Consider the following 23,538-nt stretch of genomic DNA (forward strand, 5'->3'; position numbering starts at 1 on the left):
CAACTTAGGGTCATTGCACTTGAGGCAAGGGACCTGGGATGTCTCATTCAGCAATGCTCAAAAGCAGGTTGATCCTGCTTTCGGGGAGGGAGAGTGTCTTAATTTTCCAACATTCTGTCCAGCATGTTTAGGTGGAAAATTGGGAGGGATGCTCTGAAAAGTTAAGGCCGTGAATGTCCATCTGGTCAGCTGGCCAGAGGTCACAATTGGGAGATAAAGAGGTATCTGTGGCATCTGGAACTCATGAGTGCCTGCTACGTGCCAGGCACGTTACTCTACAGATCATTGTATGTATGGCATGACTGAGGGACATGGCTGGAGGGTAGTTCCATCCTGCACTGACCCTGCCCCATGTGTCCCCCTAGGATGCTGCCCATCGCAGAACACCTGCTGCACATCCTCGGGCTGGAGAAGACTGCATTCCGCCTCTATGCTGTGTCTGCACTTCTCCTGTCCCTGCTTTTCTTCCTTTTTCGCCTGCTGCTACAGTTCCTGAGGCTCTGCCGGCGCTTCTACATCACCTGCCACCGGCTGCGCTGCTTCCCCCAGCCACCTCGGCGCAACTGGCTGCTGGGCCACCTGGGCATGGTGTGTATGGTTGGGCAAGGGGGCTGGGCAGGTCAGGCCTGGGTATGTCCCAGGTATTCGGTAAGGATGGCAGATCTGCTGGTTTTCCTTATCCCCCTCCCCATCTCCAAGAATCTGGTTGGAACCATGAACAGACCCATGAGGATCAGAAAGGGCAAGCAGTTTCCCCAAGGTCACACAGCTAGTATGTAACAGAGCTGACTCTAAAGTTTTCTCTGTAATTTCAGGCTACTGCTGTACCTTTCATATAATATGTGACATACCCTATATGATAAGATATATCCAGGAAACAGGTACCAATGCCTGTGAAGTTCATTGGGTTTGGGATCCCAGTGGAGGGAGAGAGGGACACTTTCCTGAAGATTTTGTTGCTCCATCTTTACCCCCAATGTGGTTCACACACTCTTTCATTCTCTCTAATGCTGTCCTCCCAGGTGAGGGCCCCAACCCTTTCTGCATTTCATTTCATGTATGTGAGCCAAGTAATATTTCAGGCACTATATACATATTCACTCATTCAGTTCTCTTGACAACCCTAGGAGGTAGGCCCCATTTTGTACCCGAGAATACTGCAGCATATGAAGGTTAAGTAGCTAGCTTAGGTTACACAGCTCCTAAGTGGCACTATTGGGGTTCAAATCCAGGTCATCTGACTCCAGCATCCTTGCTCTTAGCAAGTTCTCCTCTGCTGTCTCTAGTTTCTGGATAAGAAAGGTTGAATCTTCAGAAGTCAAAAAGAGAGAAAGCCAGATCCCTGAGGGTGCTGAGACTCTCCGGGGCCCAGAATCCTACTGGCCTGCTGCACTCACCTTGTCTCCCTTCCAGGGGTTGAGATTATCAGCATGGACTTGATTGATACCATTTCTACCATCTACTGCCTGTGTGACCTTGAGAGCTTCCTCATGCCTCAGTTTCCCCATTTGAAACTCAGGAACATCATGCGGTTGTTTTGATGATTTCTGAACTCTTGCCATGATGTTTCTGGCACCCACTACACAGTGGTGGATATATGTTCTCAACAACTGGGTATGCGGAGATCAGAAGTATCAAGTGATTCTAGAAATATGTTGGATACTGCTTGAAGTGAGGGTCTCAGAAGAATGAACCCAAAGATACCTTTCCACTCAGTCACCCAAAGAACATGATTGTTAGTTTTGTAATTACCCTCCGAGGGCCAGCTCTAACCAAGTTTGGGATGTTTGTGCCTGAGCCTCCCCTCTTTCCTGTCCCCCACTCCTGCTCAGGCCTCGTCCTCTCCTGCTGGATCACAGTCCAGCCTCTTCCCTGGGGTTCTGCTTTCAGTCTCATCCCAACAGTATATCCCCTGTCCTGGTCCCAGAAGGATTCTTGAATTCAGCCACATCCCCCCCAACTTCCTCTCCAGCTCATGCACACTCCATGACTCTCCACTGTTTTTTGGAAAAAGTCCCAGCTCCTTTGCTGGGGTTCAGGGCTCTTTAGACTCTGACCCCACCCTCCTCATGTCTTCCACCATCCACCTCTAGTCACAAAGGATGATTTCTGCTCCTTTAACAAGGCTATGACTTCCCACCTCAATGACCTTTGCCAAAACTATTTTTTTTTAAGATTTATTTTATTTATACAAGCACTGGGTACAGTCAGAAGTGCGGGAAGGTGAGGGAATTTACCAGAGCCAGAGGGGAGAGCAGAGCAGGCAGACTGACGAAGTACACTGCTAAGGGGAGCAGTGGGCGGCAGGAGAGGTCTGCGTGCCATGTGGGACCCTCGCCCGGTGGCCGGGGATTGAACTAGTGCTGCAGAGGCTGCTGCCAGCTTCGCAACCCAGCGCTCAACCGCTGCACCACCGGGGAGGCCCCTGCCAAAACTATTCTTATCTAAGTGTACCAAATTAGGTAAACTTCTGCTCGTTGTTCATGTCCTATCTATAGTGTCCTCATTCAGGAAACTCTGTGGCTTGGGTGGTGGTCTCAAAGGTAGTGACCAGGTCCTGGTGCCCTGGGCAGTGGTTAGGGCCAGCTCTGAAACCTAGCCAGACCCCTCATGGGCCCATGAGACCTGGAAGGGCCATGATCTCCCTTGGGCGTGGGCAGCCTCAGGGCTAAGCCTGATTGAAAAAGACTCAGGAACCAGAGAGGAGTCATTTTTGTTTATTCATTTATTCCTTCATTTGACCAGTGGTCCTACTTTACCATTGGTCAGGTGCTGGTTAGGCCACTTCGTGTCTGAGCTCTCCCCTGATGCTTACAGCCTGTGAAGTAGGGATGGATCTGCCCTATAATATGGATAATTTGAGGTTCAGAGAGGTTAAGTGATGTGCCCTAGGTCACACAGTTGAAGGTCAATTTGAGCTTAGTTCCTCTGACATTGAACCTGAAGTGCTTCTGCCTCATGTTGGCTAAGAGCAGGTGTTATTTATTTATTTATTGAAGTAACATTACATTATAACATTATATATGTGTCAGGTGTGCATCACTGAAAATCAACATGCTATATGAAGTTCATCACTAAGAGAGCAGATGTTTTGGAACTGGGTGGCTTGTGTTCAGATACTAGTTCTGCCACTGTAGTAGATGATGCCAGTGCCTGGTCCTGTCTAGTTTCCATGGACTGACTACTAGCTGATAGCTCTGTGTTCTAGGGTTTTCTCTGGAAACTGGAACCCACCCATCCTTGTATATTGTGAACTTGAGAGTTACTGCCCCAAGAGTGGCCTTTAGCCAAGTCTCCAGAGCTATGGGATCGGAGGATCAATACCCTGGCTTCCTCACTCTCTAGCAGGTTGACTGAGATACCACCCTGGGGTACAGAGCCCTGGCTGCCCATGGTGCAACTTTTGCACTCTACAGGCTGCCTTCCCTTCCCATCTCACTTCCATACTTTCCTTCCCATGTTTTTTTTTTTTTTTGATCAACCCTCATATCAACTTCTTGCCCTAGAACTCTTGTTTCTAGTCCTCTATCTAGGGGAGCTGAAACCAGGAGAATCACTTCCTCACTTATAACTTCAGGAAAGTTATTGAACCTTTCTTTGCAAGGAAGATGAAGAAAATAATAGCAACAGCATCTCAAAGGTTCTCTTGTAGGTTGAACATATGAGTACATGAAAAATTGTTGGATTTGAGATCTGAGGGGTATCCCAAGACTCCCAAACCTGCATGCTCTGAAGAGGTTCTGTCATCCACTACATGAAGACAAAGCATACTCTTTTTTTAATTAATATTTTATTTTATATAATTCTTACATCATTTTTCATTTTTGCACAATGTATGCATTATCATTTTGGTTATATTCCCCATACAATTGCACCCCCCTCCCCTTTTTTGACCCTAGTCCTTCATCTTCCCTTTCCTCCCCCGCTGTAGTGTGTCTCTGGTTTATAGTTGCTTGTTGATTTTGATTTTTACTTTGTATTAATTAGTCAAAGCATACTCTTAATGTGAAAGAACTTTAATATAATATTGTTCATAGAGAAAGAAGAGAAGAAAGGATAATAGTTTTCCAGTAAAACACCCGAAGTTACCTATACCCTTGTGGATAAACACCCAGCCAAACAGGGTTGGTCCAAAGCAAGGCCACTGAGACCCAAAGTCTTGCTACAAGGCTAAGGTACTTCTGGAGAACCAAAGGAAAGGTGCCAGGCAAGTCTGGGATGGAAGTAACAAACTCAAAGTACAAATCAAGCTAACAATGCCATTGTCAGCTTCTCTACAAGTTTTTCTTTCAGTGTCTCCCTTCCATATATCCCAAGTTACTAGTGCCAGTCCAAAGCCAGGAAGCTGGCATGCCCTTCTTTTCATGTCTCTCTGCTCCACGTATCTCCTTTAACACTTCTTCAGTTCCACCCTTCATTAGGTAGGGCAGGGAACATGAAATCCCCCATTTTAGTGGAGATCACACTCTAACAAAATGTAGCAGGACCCAACACAGTGCAAGCACACATATGTGTTAAGGTAAGAAGCTAGGAATATTTTATTATTAACATGGAAAATACTTGATAAATACCAATCATTATCATTACAGTCATATGTTGCTTAACAACAGGGACATGTTCTGAGAAGTGTGTTAGGCATTTTGTCATGTGAACATCACACAAACCAAGATGGTGGAGCCAAACACACATTTAGGATAGATGTCATGCTTAGTTGGGACCACTGTCCTCTATGCTGTCCCTCCTTGACCGAAATATCATTTAATGACAAATGGCTGTCTTGTGTTTACTATCATTGTCTTATTCCTTGGATACCAGTTGTGTGTCAGACCCTATGGTGGGACTCTCTCATTTTGTTATTTTATGAACCCTCTCAACTGCCCTTAGAGGGAGAGTTGACTGTTCAGCTCTACTTTTCAGATGAGGAAATAGAGGCTCAGAGAGTTATCTCTAAGTACCCATAATCATACACTCATCTTGCCTTATTTTGAGGTCAGGGGAGAGGGTGGGAGGGAAGGGCTAAAGTCAGCTGGGGCTGGGCACTGCCTCACTGTTCCTTGCCACATTTTGCAGTATCTCCCAAATGAGTCAGGTCTCCAAGATGAGAAGAAGGTGCTGGACAATATGCACCATGTGATCTTAGTGTGGATGGGACCTGTCCTGCCACTGTTGGTTCTTGTGCACCCTGACTACATCAAGCCCCTGCTGGGTGCCTCAGGTAAGTGGGCCAGAACTCTGAGTGATAGGTAAATCCAGAGCCTACCTGGGCTTCTAGGCAGATTATCTGGAGGGAGAGTCATTTGAGTAGGTCTTTGAAGGATGAACAGGAATTCATCGAAGCAGAAATGGCAATGCGGACAATGGGAACAGCATGGGCAAGGTATGACGATGTCACACCAAAGATCCAGGAAATATGAGAGGATGTCCACCCACTTGGAGGTCAGAACCAAACTGGTTAGGATAGGCAGTTATTTGCCCAGGATTTTAAGTGACTGTTGCTCAATTCTAAGCTTTGGTACTCCCATTCTTTGAGTTCTGACACGCCCACTATGGTTATTCCAGTCCACTTTCTTTACCTGGGCTGACCCTGACCACCAAAAAGGGAGATGTAGAAGGATTGCTTCTCTCTTCTGTAGTCCACACCTATCCCAAAGTATGCTTGGGACTCCCAAGTGTGCTTGACTAGGTCTCATTCAGGCTTCGACACCCAGTTCCAATAAACCTGTCCTTCAGGAAGCCTTATCTGCCTCCCAGACAGACCATAGTTCTCTCCTCTGGACTTTTCCATTCTCATTCTTAACTCTTTAGGACTGGCTGTGTCTGGCTATGGCTCTTTCATCCTTGTAAGTGGGACTCTGGACCTCCAGCATGGTCTTGTATGAAGCTGGGTACCTCCAGAGGCATCAGAGCACATTTGAGAGAGGAAGGATGGGAAACAGAACTCCATGAATTTTAGGATCTCTGCCCCCAACTTGGGCCTCTACAAAAACACATCTGGAGATTGCCTTCAAGGCTACTCAACCTCCCTCACTTCCCCCACCAGGAGCCCTGAAAGTGAAAGGGGCCGCCATCCTTCCCTTCCCCAGCTATGTCCTCCCTATGCCTCACTATCCCCCGTTATTGTGTTTATGAGGGGATGACTGTCTCCATGAAACAAAGGGAGTAACCTAGATCCTGGGAGAGGTGATATTTCTAAATGATGGGACCATATTGTAAAATTGGCTCTGGGATTTGGGTGGACTCATCTCTCCTCTTAGGCCCTCAGTTTCTGATCTGTAAAAGGGGACACTTGTGAAGACTCAGTATTATAAAGTGGGTCGGTGCTGATAAGGGTTTCTTCTCATCTGCCTTTTTTGTACTTTTTATTCTCTCCTCCTCCCCCTCCTCCTTCCCCTCCTCTCCCTCCTGGTTCCCCTCCTCCTCTTCCTCACATCAGTTTCTCAAGTATCATCCTGTGTGGTTGTGAAACTCCAAGTAGATCAAGGAGTGGATTCCCCAGCATGGGAGTGCTCAGGCAGCTTCCCCTCCCCTCCCCTCCCTCAGGACAGGAAAGCTACCCACTGCCTCCCCAACTGGAGGATCTGGATGAGGGACTCTAGGTTGGGGAGGGTGGGGCTGTGAGTCAGGAGAGGCCTCCTGGCCCCAGGGTGCCATGCCCCTTGATATCTGCCCACCTGGGATTGGACAGCTCTGGCCCCAAGTTGCAGATTCCATACCCTGCTGGAATCTCCTTTGGGGGCCACCTGAAGAGGGTGGCTGCTCTGAATTTAAACCCACATAGCTGTTGGGCTCTGAGGAAGTCATGGTTCCCCTTGGAACCTCTGTTTTTTCATCTTCTAATGGGCATTTGGGGTAGAGTATTAATGGAAGAAAATCAGTGAAAATGCATTATGGAGGATAAGGCATAATATATAGACATAATTATAGCTTGTTTTATACATTGATTTTTTTTACTGAGATGAAATTCATGTAACATATAATTAACCATTTTAATGTATACAATCCAGTGGTATTTAGTGTATTCACAATGTTGTACAACTGTTGATTCTCTATATTCTCAAAAATTTTCATTACCCCATAAAAAATTATACCCATTAAATAATCTCTTTCCATTTCCCCCCTCCTTGTCCCCTGGAAAATCCTAGTCTATTTATCTCTTTATGGATTTGCCTATTCTGGATATATAATGCATTAGGAATTATACTAAATGTGGTCTTTTGGAACACTTTTTTTACTGTTAATATTTTGAGGTTGAGCCACATTATAGCATGTATTAGTGCTTCATTCATTTTTAAAGGCTGAGTAATATTCCATTTTATTCATAAATATCACAATTTTTTTATTCACTCATTCATTGATCAACATTTGGGTTTTGATAATCAATAATGTTATGAACGTGTGTACAAATTTTGATGTGTACATGTATATTTTCATCTCTTTTGGGTTGCTTCATTGTAGAATTGCAGCATCACATGGTAATTCTAAGTTTAGCTTTTTAAGGAATTGTCACATTATTTCATTTTTTATAATAGGGGTCTTCTGTGAACTGGGGACCCAGTTATCTATCATATAAGTTCTCATACCAATAATCAATCATTATAATCATAGTGATGAAAATAGCCAATAGTTGGTTAATTATTCATTTACATGCACGGATATTTAATGAGCACCTACAATGTGTTGGGAACACACTAACTTATTGGGTTTTTGAAGGAATGGCATGAGGTAGGGAGGATTGTTCTATTTCTCCTTTGGCAGATGAGGAAATAGAAGGGCAGAGTGGTAATCTGCACTTTTTACGACTTATCAGTGGTATGGACTGAAATCTGAATCCCGATCTGGCTGTCCCAGAGGCAAAGCTTTCCACCACAGTAGTTTTCAGCTTCCTCCTGGGCACTACCTGGATTTTTATTATATGACTTTCTTCAAGGATCCCATCCCCTTTTAACTGGTGGTGGTGGGGGCAGGAAATGAGAGAAGCAATCCAGACACAGACTCACCTGGCATTGGGTGGTCAGGGTTAGAGTGGAGGGGATAGGAGGATGAGAAGACAAAGGTTTAGCTGTGGAGGAGATTTGAAGAAAGCTTCTGGAGTATGTTGGTGGAGTTGGGCTTGAAAGATGCACAGGAGTTTGCCCGATGAGGAGTATTAGGTGGAAGGTCCTGTCAGTACAAATGTGCAGATGTATGAAAATGCCAGGGGAATTTAAATGACTTGGGGTATCTGGAGCAAAGATGATGTATAGGGATTGAGTCAAGCAGGAGCTGGACTCAGGGCACCTATGTGCAAAGTGGATGAGTTTGTGTTTTATTTTGGGGGTGATAGGGAGCCATGGGAAGTGTTTGAGCAAGAGTCATTAGACAGATTTGTGTGTCAAAAAGACCCTTGAGAGATGAGCCTGGCATCCAGAGCCTAGAGATGAGAGGGGCAACTAGACTCCCACCTTTCTCTCCAATGCTACTTCCTCTCAGAAGCCTGCCCTGTTTCCAGAAGCTCTTTCTCTGTGCCTCCCTTTGCACCTGGCATACTTTCTACCTTCTTGATAATTACATGATGTGCTTCTGTTTCCTTTCCCCACTCCAACCTCAGCTCTTTCAGGCAGGGTGTGGAGCCGAACCATCTCTGAATCCCCAGCATTACCCAGAATGGGTTGGGCACAAGAAGTAGCAGAAGAGGTGTGTTTAATGGGAGAATGAGTAGACTGATGACTCTCATTCAATTGGCCAATTCCTGGGGAGTGTATATGTAGGTGACTGAGTCACATCTTAGGTAAAAGTGCCATCACTTGAATTTCAGGTACTTCTTTCTGGGGCCCATGCCCATTCTATTTCAAATCTGTCTAGCACATAGAAAGGTAATTCACTTTTATTTACCTACCCACCCATCCATTCATCCATCTGTCCATCTGTTATTCCATCCATCCACCCACCCATTCATCTCTTTTTTGTCTCCTCATTCATTTATCCATCCTTCCTTCCATCCTTTTATTGGCTCATTCATTTTCTCAATAAAAAGTTAGTTAGTACCACTATATCAGTGATTAACATGGTTCTACCCCTCAAGGGACTTGTAACTGGATGGATACAATCCAGAAGAGACTAGAAAGATGAGGGAAGAGTGAAGCAGGGAGAGAATCTGGTGGAGAGACTCAGAACAGAGAGAGAACATGTTTTTTTTCTTATTTTTTCAGGAAACTGAGAAATGTACTGTGATGTTAGGGTGCTCAGTGTATGTACTGGGCATGGATAATAATTTTCTGGTAACACAATGGACGGGCTTCTTTTGAAGGTAGTGAGCTTCCTGTTTCTGTATATATTCAAGTAAAGATTGAATATTCCTCCGGCAGGCATATTGACGTTGTTGAGTGGAATTTTCTTTGGTTGGAGGCAGAGATTATTTGACTTAATTGACTTGGAGTCCTTAAACCCATGGTGTCCCCTTGGCCCATTATGACTCAGTGCCTGAGTGTCTACCACTGGCAGATGGCACATCTCTTGCTCTATCTCTTTCTCAAATTACTTCTGAGGGTGAAAACACTAACAGTTCTTACTAAAGTGTTAATGCCTCAAAAAAATTTTCTCTTCTGACAGTAGTCATGATGGGGGAAAATGCAGGAAGTCTTCAGTTCTCTCTTAACTTGGTCAACTCAGAGATTACCCAACAGTCTCAATAAAGTCCCTGTGGTTACTCTGCAGGCCAGCTTCAAGACAAATTCTCTAGCTCTTAAAAAATGTATTCCCAAGGGCTCTGACGCAATACTGATTTAGTAGGTCTTGGGCAGACTTATAAAAATGTTTCCAGGTAATTCTGATTGTTAGTCAGAATTGGGAACACTTTCTTAAACTTTGTCTCAACCAAATCCTCATGGATCCACTGTAAAGGATTACTATCAAGCTGCTGCTGTCTTCTGCTCCAGTGGGTCCCAGACCTCTCGGTGATTGTCACCTTTGCTGTGTTCTTTGAAGGCCAGCACACTTCCATCCCAACCCCCAACTTCCACAACTAGGATATATCTTTTTAAGACTACACATTTCAATAGCTTTAAGACCCGGTAAACATGACTAAATGTTTTCAACTCTCATGCAAAATGTTCACCTAGGATTTGAACCTGATGGATGTGGTTCATGGTATGGGCCTGGTTTGTTTGTGTATCCACTTTCTAGACACTTGCCCCACAATCCTCTTTCCTCAAGGGTCATGATACCTCTTTCTTCTTTGTATTTCTTCAACTGGCACAATACTAGGCACAAATGATGTGCTCAATATTTGGAGAAGAAAAGGTAGAGGGAGGATGGGAAGGAAGCTATGTTTGTTCCAGGGACTGTATCTAGCTTAAATCAGATTGCTTGAATTTTGTTAAAAATTGCAAGTGGCAGACACAGTTTGGAGTGGGGCTGTATGTGTGTGTGAAATATGCAGGGGGTGGGGACATTACTAATTTTTTTCTATTTTTAATCAAAGTCATAAGGCATCATTGTGTTGAGCACACAACTCACCATTCTTGCCTGTCCTTAGCTTCTCCCATCATAGGTTTTTGGGTTCTTATACTGTTCCTCATAAAGATAGCCTGACTGTAGTTTTCTAAAGTCATTCACTGACACTAAAACAAAAAAATAGTTTTTTGGGAGAAGTGTGGACTGGGGTCCATCACTCAGGGCTTTGAAATTGGGCTGGGGAGCTGGTGCTTGAGACTGATGGGTGTGTGAGCAGGAAAGTACTCATTCAGATCTAGAATTTGATAAGATCCACTGGCGCCAGTGTGCAGGACATACTGTCGAGGTGAAGTTGGAGGCTGAGCTAGGAGAAAAGAGGGGTGGACTAGGGGAAGACTCAGGTGAAGTAGGCCATTGTGAGTGGGGAACACATACTGGGTAAAGGTGAAGAGTAGCATGTGAGGTTATTCGGTGTATGTTGAAGGATGAGGTAAAAGAGGTATACAGGGGCCAAGATGGAGCAGGGTTTTCAGTGTTAGCCTGAGTTGAAACATTTTTTTTTTGAACAAGGGCAGTAGGGAGGCATAAGAGGTGTTTGAGCAGGGGAGGCTTATGTTTACAAGGATCTTTATGGGATTGGTGTGGAGGTTAGAGGGGCAAGGTGTTTTTTTGTAACCCAGATAGGAGACCCAAGGGGGTCATAAACTGAGGTCAAGGGTCAGAGCTCTGTTTTGAGCCATCATTACATTTTCCTCCACAGCTGCCATTGCCCCCAAGGATGATCTTTTCTATGGCTTCCTGAAACCTTGGCTGGGTGAGTAAGGGACTGGGTAGTTTGGGTTTCAGGGAAGAGGGGACAGGGCATGGAATTTCTTAGTGTGTTTCAGAGTAACAGGACTGGCCCATAACCACAATGTTATGACTCCAGGAGATGGGTTGCTGCTCAGCAAAGGTGACAAGTGGAGCCGGCACCGTCGCATGCTGACACCTGCCTTCCACTTCGACATTCTGAAGCCCTACATGAAGATCTTCAACCAGTGCACTGACATCATGCATGTGAGTCCCATGGTTTCATGGAAGAGGTTGCTCTGGGAGTAAAACTGGTCCAGGCGCCAACACATGGGCAAACTATGTGATATTAGGAAGCTTCTTTATCTACAAAGTTGGCTTGTAGTGAGCAAATGGCTAGGCATTGTCAGCCTGGCTTAAAGTCCGAAGTCACCACGCCCATGGCAATACATCTCTCTTTTCCAGGCTAAATGGCGGCGCTTGGCACAGGGTTCAGTGGTTTCCCTTGACATGTTTGAGCATGTCAGCCTCATGACCCTGGACAGTCTTCAGAAGTGTGTCTTCAGCTACAACAGCAACTGCCAGGAGTGAGTGTGCCCTCTCTGGGAAAGACAGAGGCAGCACTTTAGGAGTGAGGTGGTGGGAGGAGAAAAGAAAATGTTAGGTGTTAGGAAGTTCTGGGAAGCTAGCACCCTGCCACTGAAATTCTTTGTGTTCTGGGGAGTTGACATCACATCTCTGAGCCTTTTCCTTATCCAAAATAATTGACATCCTAATTCCTTCATTATAGTCATCTTGTGAGAATTAAATGAGATAATGTCAGTCAGTGGCTTAGCACACAGTAGGTGATAAGGAAATGCTAGTTGTGCTCATTTCTCCAAGAAGAGTGGGAAGCATTTCCCACTCTCTGAGTCTCAATTATTTGTTTGTAACATAAAAATGACAGTCCTGAACTTGTTGAAAGATGGTTGTAGCACTGTCCTGGCATTACAGTAGATACTCAGTGAGTATTTTTCAGATTAATGAACGAGTAAAATAACCATTTCCCTGGTACATTCATTGAATCATCAAGTATTCATTGTGTGCCTACTATGTGCCTGGACACTATGCAAACTATTGGGAATATAGTGGTGAGCAATGGATTAAGTTTCTGTTCTTTGGAGGTATAAGGAATAAGGGGCAAGGAATAAGTGTGAAGTTTGTAGCACATAGTAGGTCCTCAATATCCTGCAACTTAGTATTTTTTAAAAAACAATACCTTTATGAGATGTGACTCACATGTAATTCACCCATTTAAAGTATATAATCCAGGAGTCTTTACTGTATTCACAGAATTGTGCAGCCATCACCATAATCAATTTTAGAATATCTTCACCAAAAATAAACCCTGCACATTTCAGCAGTCACCCCTCACCCCAACTAACAACTCTAGGAAATCACTAGTCTACATCTCTCTTTACAAATTTATTCTATCATGGAAGTTTCATATGCATAGAATTATAGAAACTTTTATGTTTGGTTTCATCCATTCAGCATGTTTTAAAGGTTCACCCATATTGTAGCATGTATTAATAATTCTAATTTGATTAATAATATTCTATTTACCACATTTTACAACATTTTGTTTATCTGGTCATCCATTGGTGGACAGTTGGGCTGTTTCCACTCTCTTGGTGAATAGGAATAATGCCACTATAAACATTTATGGACAAGTGTTTGTGAGAACATATGTTTTTAATTCTTTTTTTTCTAAAATTTTATTTATTTATTTATACAAGCACTGGGTACAGTCAGAAGCATGGGAGGGTGAGAGAATTCACCAAAGCCAGAGGGGGAGAGCAGAGCAGGCAGACTGATGAAGTACACTGCTGAGGGGAGCAGCGGGCGGCAGGAGAGGTCTACGCGCCATGTGGGACCCTTGCCCAGCGGCCAGGGATCGAACTGGCGCTGCAGAGGCTGCTGCCAGCTTTGCAACCCAGCGCTCAACTGCTGCGCCACCGGGGAGGCCCTGTTTTTAATTCTTTTGGGTTTATACCTAGAAGTGGAATTGCTGAGTTATATGATAACTAGATTTAACCTTTTGAGGAACTGCAAGACTTTTTCCAAAAGTAATTGCACTGTTTTATATTCTCTTACTCTCTACTTTCTCCACACCGTCACCAACACTTGTTATTATCTATCTTTTTCATTGTAGCCATTCCTGTTTGGGGTGAAATAGTGATTTTGATTTGCATTTCTCTGATAGGTAATTCTGTTAAACACCTTTTCATGTGCTTATTCTCCATTTCTATTTGTTCTTTGGAGAAATATCTAGTCATATTGACCAATTTTTGAATTGAGTTGTCTTTTTATTATTCTTGTTTTAAGAGTTCCTTACATATTTTAGATGTAAATTCCCTGTCAGATATATTTTCTTCTTCTTTGCACTTTGCAACCAGTTAGTTTTGGTGACACTACATCTATTTGGAAGTCTTCATCCATCTTTGGGCCTATTTTACAGTGTACCTGGATTTTGGTTTTATTCAGGTGTGGTGAAGCCAACACATCAGGAGATGATTACCATTGAAGAGATAGTTTATAACTTATAGTTCTCAGGAGGTTGGAGCACACAGGGGCGCACAGGGAAGCAGGGTTTTCAGGGTCAATCAGTAGAAAGCATGGCATAAGCCTTTTGGGAGCTTCTGCAGGAAAGAACTGGAAAGGCAGGGCAAGCAGGTTTAAGATTGGTTAATTTGATACTACTCTGCTATTAAAAAAGATGAATTTAGGCCTCCCTCGTGACACAAGGGGTTAAGTCTCAGCACTATGAAGCTAGCAACAACCACTGCAGCAGGAGTTTGATCCCCGGCCAGGGAGCTATGTGGTGCAGCAGACCATGTAGCATGAATTTGATCCCCGGCCACATGGTGCTGCAGACCTCTCCTGTCTCTCCTGTCTCTCCTGCTGCTCCCTTCAGCAGTATATTTCAGTAGATCCACCAGTTCTGTTCTCCACTCTGTCTCTGTTGAATTCTCTCACCACCTGCACCTCATGCCTACACTCCAGTTATTGTATGCATAAATAAATAAAAATAAGTCTTAAAAAAAAAAAAGATTGGTTAATTTGATATTTCCAGAGGGCCCTGGCCACAGAGGCTGCTTCTGATTGTCCAGTATCTGGTCCTGGAGTAACCAAGGCAGATGGATAGTGGTTCAGCCAATGGACTTTGGGGTCTTTTGCTACATCTAAGAATTGGCTAGTCCCGGGAGGTTCCTGTCTCTCCAGTGAGCAAGATCCCAGATGACAGAACATCCAGAACACAGAAAACAGGAAAACGTAGTTAATAAACAGCCTCTCTTTGTCACCTACCTATTGGTGGAGGAAGCTTGTCCTATGGGATGGGCCTGTGCTCATGGCCCTTTTTCTACCTGGCAGGAAGTTGAGTGATTACATCTCGGCCATCATCGAGCTGAGTGCCCTGGCTGTGCGGCGCCAGTATCGCCTGCACCACTATATCGACTTCATTTATTACCGCACCGCTGATGGACGCCGGTTCCGGGAAGCCTGTGACACGGTGCACCATTTCACCACCGAGGTCATCCAGGAGCGACGGAGGGCATTACGTCAGCAGGGGGCCGAGGCCTGGCTTAAGTCCAAGCAGGGCAAGACCTTGGACTTCATTGATGTCCTACTCCTGGCGAGGGTGAGGCTGGAGCCCTGCCCAGGCTGACACCCCCAGAATCCTACCAACTGAATAAAATGTAAACTTCCAAACTAGAGTGGACCTAGGGTGCTGGTCAGTGCAGAACACCCAGGAGTACTGAATTAGTCTGCTAGGCTTCCATAACAAAGTGTCACAGACCCAGTGGCTCAAACAGTGGAAATTAATTTTCTCACAGTTTTGTGGGTTAGATGCCTGAGTGTCAGCAGAGTTAGTTTTTTTGAGACCTCCCTTCTTGGCCTGTAGATGGTCCTCTTCCCCTGTCTTCCTTCTGTGCATATCTGTGTCCAAATTTCATCTCTGTAAGGACAGTGGTCGTACTGACTTAGGGCCTGCCCTAATGGCCTCATTGTAACTCACTTACCTTGGCAAAGGCCCTGTTTTAAATATGATCACATTCCTGAGAGGATTTCAAGTATGAATTATGGAGGAGGGGGTGGGGTACAATTCAACCTGTAACACTTGCAAAGATGAAATCCCAGACCTGGAAGAAATGTGACACAGCGTTATATCCACCAGTCACCTATTAGTGCTGCTCAGTGGAATTTCTGAAATTTCGGCTCTACATTCCTGGATTCAGACAGTCCTGGATTCCAGTTCTGGGTCTGCTGTTTCGTGGATGCTTGACCTTAGTCATTTAAACTTTTTCTTTGGGCCTCAGTTTCCTCTTTCACAACGCGATGATCATGAGACTTGATCATGAGATCGTTGTTGGGCATCTGGTGGGAGATTTGATACTAACAGCTGCTCAAGAAATAAACTCCCTTTTTCCTCCCATTCTGTGACTCTTTTTCCCTCTTTCAGTCTTTCTTAGACAAGCTGCACACCTCACTGTGCCTGGAAAACTTTCCCTTGTTGCTTGTTTTCAGTTGGGGGATGTCTTTAACTTAGGACCCCTAGAATGTAGAGGATGGGATGAAGTGGAGTGAGCATTGTCCACTGCCCATTGCAGGATGAAGATGGAAAGGAACTGTCAGATGAGGACATCCGGGCTGAAGCAGACACCTTCATGTTTGAGGGTGAGGATGTGGGATGAGGGTGGGGTAGGACAGGAAAGGCCTCCATTGTCTGAAGACAGCATTTCCACCATCTCCTGCCAGCCTCCATTTGAATGTCTCATCTGCCTGCAGGTCATGACACCACATCCAGTGGGCTCTCTTGGGTGCTATTCAATTTGGCCAAGTATCCAGAGTACCAGGAGAAGTGTCGGGAAGAAATCCAGGAAGTCATGAAAGGCCGGGAGCTGGAGGAGTTGGAATGGTCAGTTTGGGGCTAGGGGCAGGGTAGTGGGTAGGTAGAGCCTACAACCATGGGTGTGAGTCCCTATTCGACAATATACTGACTACTCAGCCCCAGATACATCATTTAAGTGTCTTGAATTTCAATTTCTTTGACTGTAAAATGGAGATGACAGTAACACATATGCCTTCCTAGTAGTAGTGCAGGAATTCTTAGTAAGAAGTGTCTTTATCAGCAATGGTTGCAATAATGCTGCATGACAAACAGTGCCCAAACAGAGGTTTACAGCAAGGAGTTATGTTTGTTCTTGTCTGTATTTTACTCTTGTTACTGCTGGAATGGCAGATACCCTGGGTGTGTTCTTCACAAGGCACATTCCAGAAGCACAGAGAGTCACACAATTTAAAACCTCTTGCATGGTTTAAAACCTCTTAATGTTACATGCAATGTTAAATTAAGTCATCTGGCCAAATCCAACATGAATGGGGCAGGAAATAAACTCCACCCATTTGAGCAGAAAAACACATGACAGGGTACCAGTACATAACTGGAATATAGGGGAGATGAGAAGAATCAGGAACAATACAGACACAATTTAGAGATATTGGGGGTTTGGTTCCAGATCACTGCAATAAAATGAGTATTGCAAATAGGTGAGTCATACAATTTTTTTGGTTTGTTTCCTAGTGCATAAACATACTATATGTATGTTTATACTATACTAGAGTCTGCGAAGTGTACAATAGCATTGTGTATAATAAACAATGGACATATATTAATGAAATGTGACACAGAGTCACAAAGTGGGCAAATGCTATTGGAAAAAATGGTACCAGCAGAGTTGCTCGATGCAAGGTTGCCACAAACCTTCAATTTGTAAAAAAACCCCAATAACTGTGAGGTGCAATAAAGTGAGGTGTAATAAAACAAGGTATGCCTGTAACCCGAATTCCTTCAGATATGTGCTATATAGAGCTGATTCTGGATGATGCAAAGAGAACACAGCATTAAATAGCATCTAGTTTTTTAATTGAAGTGACATTGGTTCATGACATCATATAGGTTTCAGGTGTATGGTCTTAAGAATCAACACATGAAGTCTAGTTTCCATCTATCACCAAGCAATTGACCTCTTTTATCCAGTGGATCCATCCCTATTAACATCTAACAGTGACAGAAGTCCCTCTAGGTTCAATGTCAGCCTTTTGGATTATTACCTCAGTGGGATGACCTCAGGGGAACACCCTCAGTTAGGTATATTTAATATCATCGTACCTTGCTAATCCTTGTTGATCTGCCCCCACCCCTTTTATTTTTTAACAAAAGGAGAAGATGGCTCAAGTTCGGAGAGCTGGGCAGGAGGGGGTGGTGGGGAGCTAGCAGTGATAACACTCTCCCGTTTTCTAATAGAGCCCAAGTTTATGGGTGCAGGTGTAGCCTTTGCCCTTTATGGTAGTGACGTAAAATTTCTTTGAAAGAGAGCCTGGCTCCTGCCCACCTGTGACTATGGAGGTGCCTCCCTTTTTTTTTTTTGTCCTTTTCCTAATAAACCTGTCCTTTTAAAATGTTAGAAAAAAAAAAGGACCAAAACCCCCCCCCAACAAGACAGCCTACTGGTTTAAAGAAAACAATCTAGATCATGAACCAAGAGTTATAATTAGTCTGATTTTGGACTGTGAAGTCTAAAGAAAAAAATTAAATAAATAATAGTAAGTTAAAATTAAGTAAATAAAACACAGGCTGGTAAATGGCTATGGCCCTGGGTCGCTCTGAATTCCCAGTGACTTCCACTTAGTGCATCTGTTGAAGGGTTAATGCTAGGACCATTATTGCGGCTCTGATTGGTGGGGGGTTTTCAACTATTTTGCAGTGAAGATCAATGGTGTGTATATGGCATAACTGCTAATGCTGGAAGTTGGGGCAAATCTGAGATCCTGGACTGATTTCCTGTGCCGTTGTTTTTGAGTATGTGTGTAAGCATGTGTGTTTATACATGCATATATGCATCTGTACATGCATGTACACGTGCATACTTATATGTGCATGTTTGATTTGGGAAGTGTGTATGAGTGTATGTGAGTGTGACTATGTATGTATAAGCACATATGTGTTGATATGTATGCAATGCACATATGAATGTAGTTGTGTTCATAGGTGCAAGTACATGCATGTGTGTGCACATATGTGCATGGGTATATGTGTGCATGTGCATGAGAGTGTGTGTGTGTGTTTGGGGAAGGGTTAGTGCCATGGCCTGACCCTAAACACTTGTTGCTTTGTGATCCTCAGGGATGACCTGATCCAGCTACCCTTCACCACTATGTGCATCAAGGAGAGCCTGCGCCAGTTCCCACCTGTGACTCTGGTCTCCCGTCGCTGCACCCAGGACATCAAGCTGCCAGATGGGCGCATCATCCCCAAAGGTACCCACCCACTCTGTGCTGCTCTGCTGCCCCCAGGGAACTGGTTGTGCCTGGCCCATTGCATCATCCCTGTAGATGGGGTAGCTCTCTGTGTTCTTGTTGCTTTTGGGGTGATGGAGAGACCCAGTTGCAGGCTTGTGGGTGAGTTCAAGTGGAAAGAAAGGAGTGGGTGTGGAAGGGTGGGCCAGGTGAGTGTGTAGGTATGGGAGGGTTTAATTCAGTTGCCAGATATCTTCTGGAGACCAAGCCCTGTTGTGGGTGTCTACAGAGGCCTCAGCTCCAGGCCCAGGCCTTGAGCATCTCCCAGTTTGGGGGAGACAGAGTAGGACACAGATGTGTCCAGCTACATCGAGTCAGGGATTGGCTAAGGATAGGGGCTGAAGCAGCCCCAAATAAGGAGCGATGACTCTGTTTGGCATGAAATATAGGGAGTGGAAGAAAGAACATGAGAGGTGAGCCTTGGAGGTTGGAAGTGAAAGAGAGCGTGTTTATGCAGGAAAGCCTCCGGGCACAGATTGTGAAAGGTCTTGAATGCCAAGTGGAGGCATTATATCTTGATCTTCAGGGCAGTGGGAGTCATGGGAGGCATCTGAGCTGGGGAGGAGCAAGGTCAGATATGTGAGTAAGAAAGACTCTTGTGTGGCTAGCATGGCACATGGAAGGAAAGAGATAGGGGCCGCAGGGAGAAGAAGGCGGAGTTGAAGGGCATTAAAATTATTCAGGGAAGGAGTAGGAAGGGGTGGCAGATAGCTCATAGGAACAGTATGACTCCAAGGAGAATTAGAGGCCCTGCCTCCCTTCTGCCCCACTGATTCCACCCCTCCCTGCAGGAATCATCTGCCTGGTCAGCATCTACGGGACTCACCACAACCCCACAGTGTGGCCTGACTCAAAGGTGGACTCCTACCTCAACCTCCTTTCCTTCAGCTTCTTTCTCCTTGTAAAGGGCAATTCTGGGGCAATGGTTCTCCTCTCCCCTTACTCCCCAGGGAGTCAGATTGCAGGACTGGGTGTAGGGTTTGAAAGTGTCTCCCTCCATTTAAAAAATCTGCTCATTGTTAATTTATTAGGTAAAAAAAATATTTATTGAGCAACTTCTCTGTGCCAGAACCTGTGCTGGGGCACTGAGGACAGAAGAAGACACTGTCTTTGTCTTCATGGAGCTCACATCCAACAGTGGAGGAAGAAAATAAGTAAAATATAAAATCATTTTGGGTGCTTATAAATACACAAAGGAAATTAAAACTGAAGCAGGGAGGGGGAGCATTTCAGTTCAGATGAGGAGGAAAGGCCTTACCAAGGAGGACCTTGGAACTGAGACCCAAGAGTGTGAAGAGCACGGAGAAGCTGATGCAGGCAGAGGAAAGGGTAGGGTTGCGGGGCAAAGTCCGTGTGATGGGAAGAGCCTGTCATGTCTGAACACAGAAGGCAAGGAGGGTTGGATGGCAGTGTGGTTCTTTCTGTCCACCTGGGTGGTTCCCAGAGGCTGATGGAGGGAATCAGGTTGGGTTGGCTGGGCCAGCCCTCAGACTGACCCCCAGGCTACTCCCACCTAGGTGTACAACCCCTACCGCTTCGACCCTGACAAACCGCAGCAACGATCTCCATTGGCCTTTGTGCCCTTTTCAGCAGGACCCAGGTAACTCTTCTTTTCCCCACAGTCCAAGCCAAGTGTGATTTGGTCCAAGCCTCAGAGGAACACAGAAGCCACTGGAACGTTAGGGCTGTATTAGCCAGGAGCCGAGATCACGTCCCACTCAGGTGTTCTTTCCGCTAACCTGGCACCCTCTTTGAACCGTTAACGCAACAGGGGTCCCCAAATCAGATTGCCATAGCATCCCTAGTACTGAGCATTCACTGTGTGCCAGGTCCCGAGGCTCACGTGCTCCCGGTATTGCCACTTTTCCTGTTTTACAGATGAGGCACTGAGAGGCACAGAGGGGGTAGGCCATCAGTCCCAGGGAACCCTCAGCTCACACAGCGGCAAGGCCTCAGCTCACCTACCCACCCATGTCCCCCTTCTTCCAGGAACTGCATCGGACAGAGCTTCGCCATGGCGGAGATGCGCGTGGCAGTGGCGCTGACGCTACTGCGGTTCCGCCTGACAGTAGACAGAACACGCAAGGTGCGGCGGAAGCCCGAGCTCATCCTGCGCACGGAGAGTGGCATCTGGCTCAACGTGGAGCCGCTGCCTCCGCGGGCCTGAGCGCCATCGTGCACCTGCTGATCCAGTGGGTCCAGGCTCCGCTTCCGAGGGACCCAACCTTCCCCCCACAAAGATCCTGGGAACAGAGACCACGCCCCTCGAAGTCCAGGCTCTGTTCTTGGAAGACCAGGCTCCTCTGCTGGACAGTTTTGACAGTGTTGGCCACGCCCCTTAAATCAAGGCCCTCCCGCCTGAGGCTGATCCCGCCCCTGAGGTCCAGGCCCCGTCCCCTGAGTGCCTTTTCCTGCCCTCTTACGGGCAGGACCAGGCTTGGCCACGCCTGCTAGGGTCCGGGGCGAAGCTCCCCTTGGGCCCTGCCCTAATTCCCAAGATCCTGCAGATACAGGTCCCCAGACCTGGCTACCAAACCTTACGAGGACCTCAGACCAGACACTTAGGATCTCTCGAATTTAAGCCCGGACCCCCATAAATCCCTGCTGTCTCCTAAATTGAGGACTTGTAGCTGGAGCCAGCGGTCAGCTTTGAACCCAAACATCACCTTCCTGAGGTCCACCCTCTTACCCCTCGCTGCTCTTATGGACCCACTCCTCAGGCATCAGGGTGCATCCTAGGGCCCCAGGCCGTTTGCTTTTGTTGTTTTGTAAACCCAGACCCTCTCAAACTTCTTCCTCCCTTGCTCAAAGGCCTTTTGCCTAATGTTTTGATTTTTGTAGAATAAAAGCAAGGGATGCAGACTCCCTCCACCCTCCATCTCCTGGCCTGGCCAGACCCTACACCTGGAGCCCAGCAGAGAAATTAGAGGCCTGTGGACTAGGAGACTGGGAAGCCATTTGTCCTTGGGCATAAAGACAGACTTTTGGGGACAGTGTGTGCATTCATGTGTCTTATCAACGGACTGCATATTAAGTGTCTGCTGGCACTGAGTCTGGAGCACCACTGGGGTCAATTACTGCCCTGGTGAGGACAGCTTAGAGATGTAGAACAAATACTTGCACATGTAAATGCTTGTTTGTGACTTGTGGCAAGTGCTCCAAAGGAGAGGCTGTTGCATAATGAGAGTGGAAGGTAGTTCAGGTCAAGATTTGCTATAGAGTGTGACCTGGGACAGGACAGGTCATGGTCAGATCTGGGCTGTCAGAGACAGCCACGTGGACAGGCACTGGTGCTGGGAAGTCAGGAAAGAGGGAGACAGAGTTCCAGGAAGGACAGGAGGGGTGGCTGTCTAGGCATGGGGTTGGGGGGAGGGAGGATGTATGGGTGATTCCCCAGTCTTTGGCTGGGAGAACTGGATGGAGGAGTATTCCCCAAGATGGTGATTCAGAGGTGGGGCATAATACAATAATCATATCAATTCCTTATATATTTATTGAACATCTGCAGTGAGCCAGGTAGTATTTGAGCCTTTGCATAATTGACATTCTAAAGGGGGAAAACAGATGACACATGATCAATATGCAAACAAATGAATTCACACAGTATGGGACCTTGGGGGGGTCACTGGAGGAGTTCTGAGCAGACTGTTCATGGTAATCTTTTAGCTACTGTGTGTTGAATAGAGTTTGTGGGAGCCAAGGGAGGGACTAGAAGATCAGATGGGGGTGCTTGCGTTAGTCCAGGTGAAAGAGAAGTGATAGTGGGGGGAGGGGTAGCAGGATGGTCACTGAAATCCTCATTGAGAAGGGGCCATTGCAATAAAGACTTCAGGTAGGAGAGAAAGGGAGCCATGTGGATATTTAGGAGAGGAGTACTGGAGGCAGGCAGGACATCCAGTGCAAAGACCCTGAAGTAGGAACAAGCTTGGAGTGTTTGGAGGAGCACTGAGAAGACTGGTATGTTTGGAGGGAGGAGTATGGGAGGAGATGAGAGCAGACAGGTGATGCAAGCAGATCACACAGTCTTGGGAGACACTGACTTAATTTGAGAGAAACAAGGAACTATGAAGTCTTTTTAGAGCAGTAACAAGATTTGTCATATAGTCTTTGACTGTTACTTTGAATGGACAGGGTAGGAAGCAAGAATGGACTAGGGTGATTTGGTGGGATGACTGCATTAGTCTGGGTGAGAGATGACAGTGGCTCAAACCAAGCTGTAGAGGTGAGAGACATGGATCAAATTCTGATGAGAAATGGTTGTTTCAGGGAGGTTCCACTGGCAGGTTTGCCTATAGATGGAATGTGGGATTCTGGGGAAGGAACCTTCTAGAGAAGGGTTTAGAAAGATGGAAATGCCATTAGTTGAGTTGGGGACATTGTACAGAGTAAATTGTGTGTGTGTGTGTGTGTGTATGTGTGAGCACTGAGTGTATCACTTTGGACTAAAAAGTGTTGGCTTCTTCAATTAGGCAGTTGGGTAGGCAGGTCTGGAATTCTGGAGAGTTCCGGGCTGTGAATGTACATTTGGGAAGCCACAGTATTTAGGTGGTGTTTAAAAAGCCCCAAGACTGGGTGAGATCCCGCCCTTTGTGTGTGTGTGTGTGTGTGTGTGTGTATTTACAGAAGAGGGGGTAAGTACTAATATTATAACAATAATGAGATTTGAAATTGAGTAATTCCTGTATGCCCTTCCCATATATTCTCATTTAATCCCTATGGGTACAATTTTTATGAGATGGGTACTGTTAAGGGAAGTGGAAATTAAGACGTTCAAGCCCCCTTCCCCCAAGAATTAAAGGACTCATCTAAAGCTCTACAATTATACCCTTGGGACCTCATAGCGGGCCCTGTCTTTTCTACCTCATTCCTTGGGCTCCTAGTCCTGATCTGGGTCCTCCCTCTGTTTACTTAGGATAG

General features: G+C 45.7%; 1 protein-coding gene across 1 annotated transcript; it reads left to right on the plus strand.

Moving 5' to 3' along the window:
• Positions 1-366: 366 nt before the first annotated feature.
• Positions 367-20,788, plus strand: CYP4F22 (cytochrome P450 family 4 subfamily F member 22; the record flags this gene model as incomplete). The annotated part of the gene is made up of 12 exons (XM_084251221.1): positions 367-588; positions 5,071-5,215; positions 11,192-11,245; positions 11,360-11,487; positions 11,686-11,807; positions 14,635-14,902; positions 15,873-15,939; positions 16,051-16,180; positions 18,449-18,582; positions 19,413-19,477; positions 20,139-20,221; positions 20,611-20,788. 12 exons carry the CDS (start codon positions 367-369, stop codon positions 20,786-20,788), a joined length of 1,596 nt encoding a protein of 531 aa, XP_084107347.1.
• Between the last annotated feature and the right edge of the window lie 2,750 nt (positions 20,789-23,538).

Source organism: Talpa europaea, assembly GCF_964194135.1.
Source record: "Talpa europaea genome assembly, chromosome: 12".
NCBI lineage: Eukaryota > Metazoa > Chordata > Mammalia > Eulipotyphla > Talpidae > Talpa > Talpa europaea.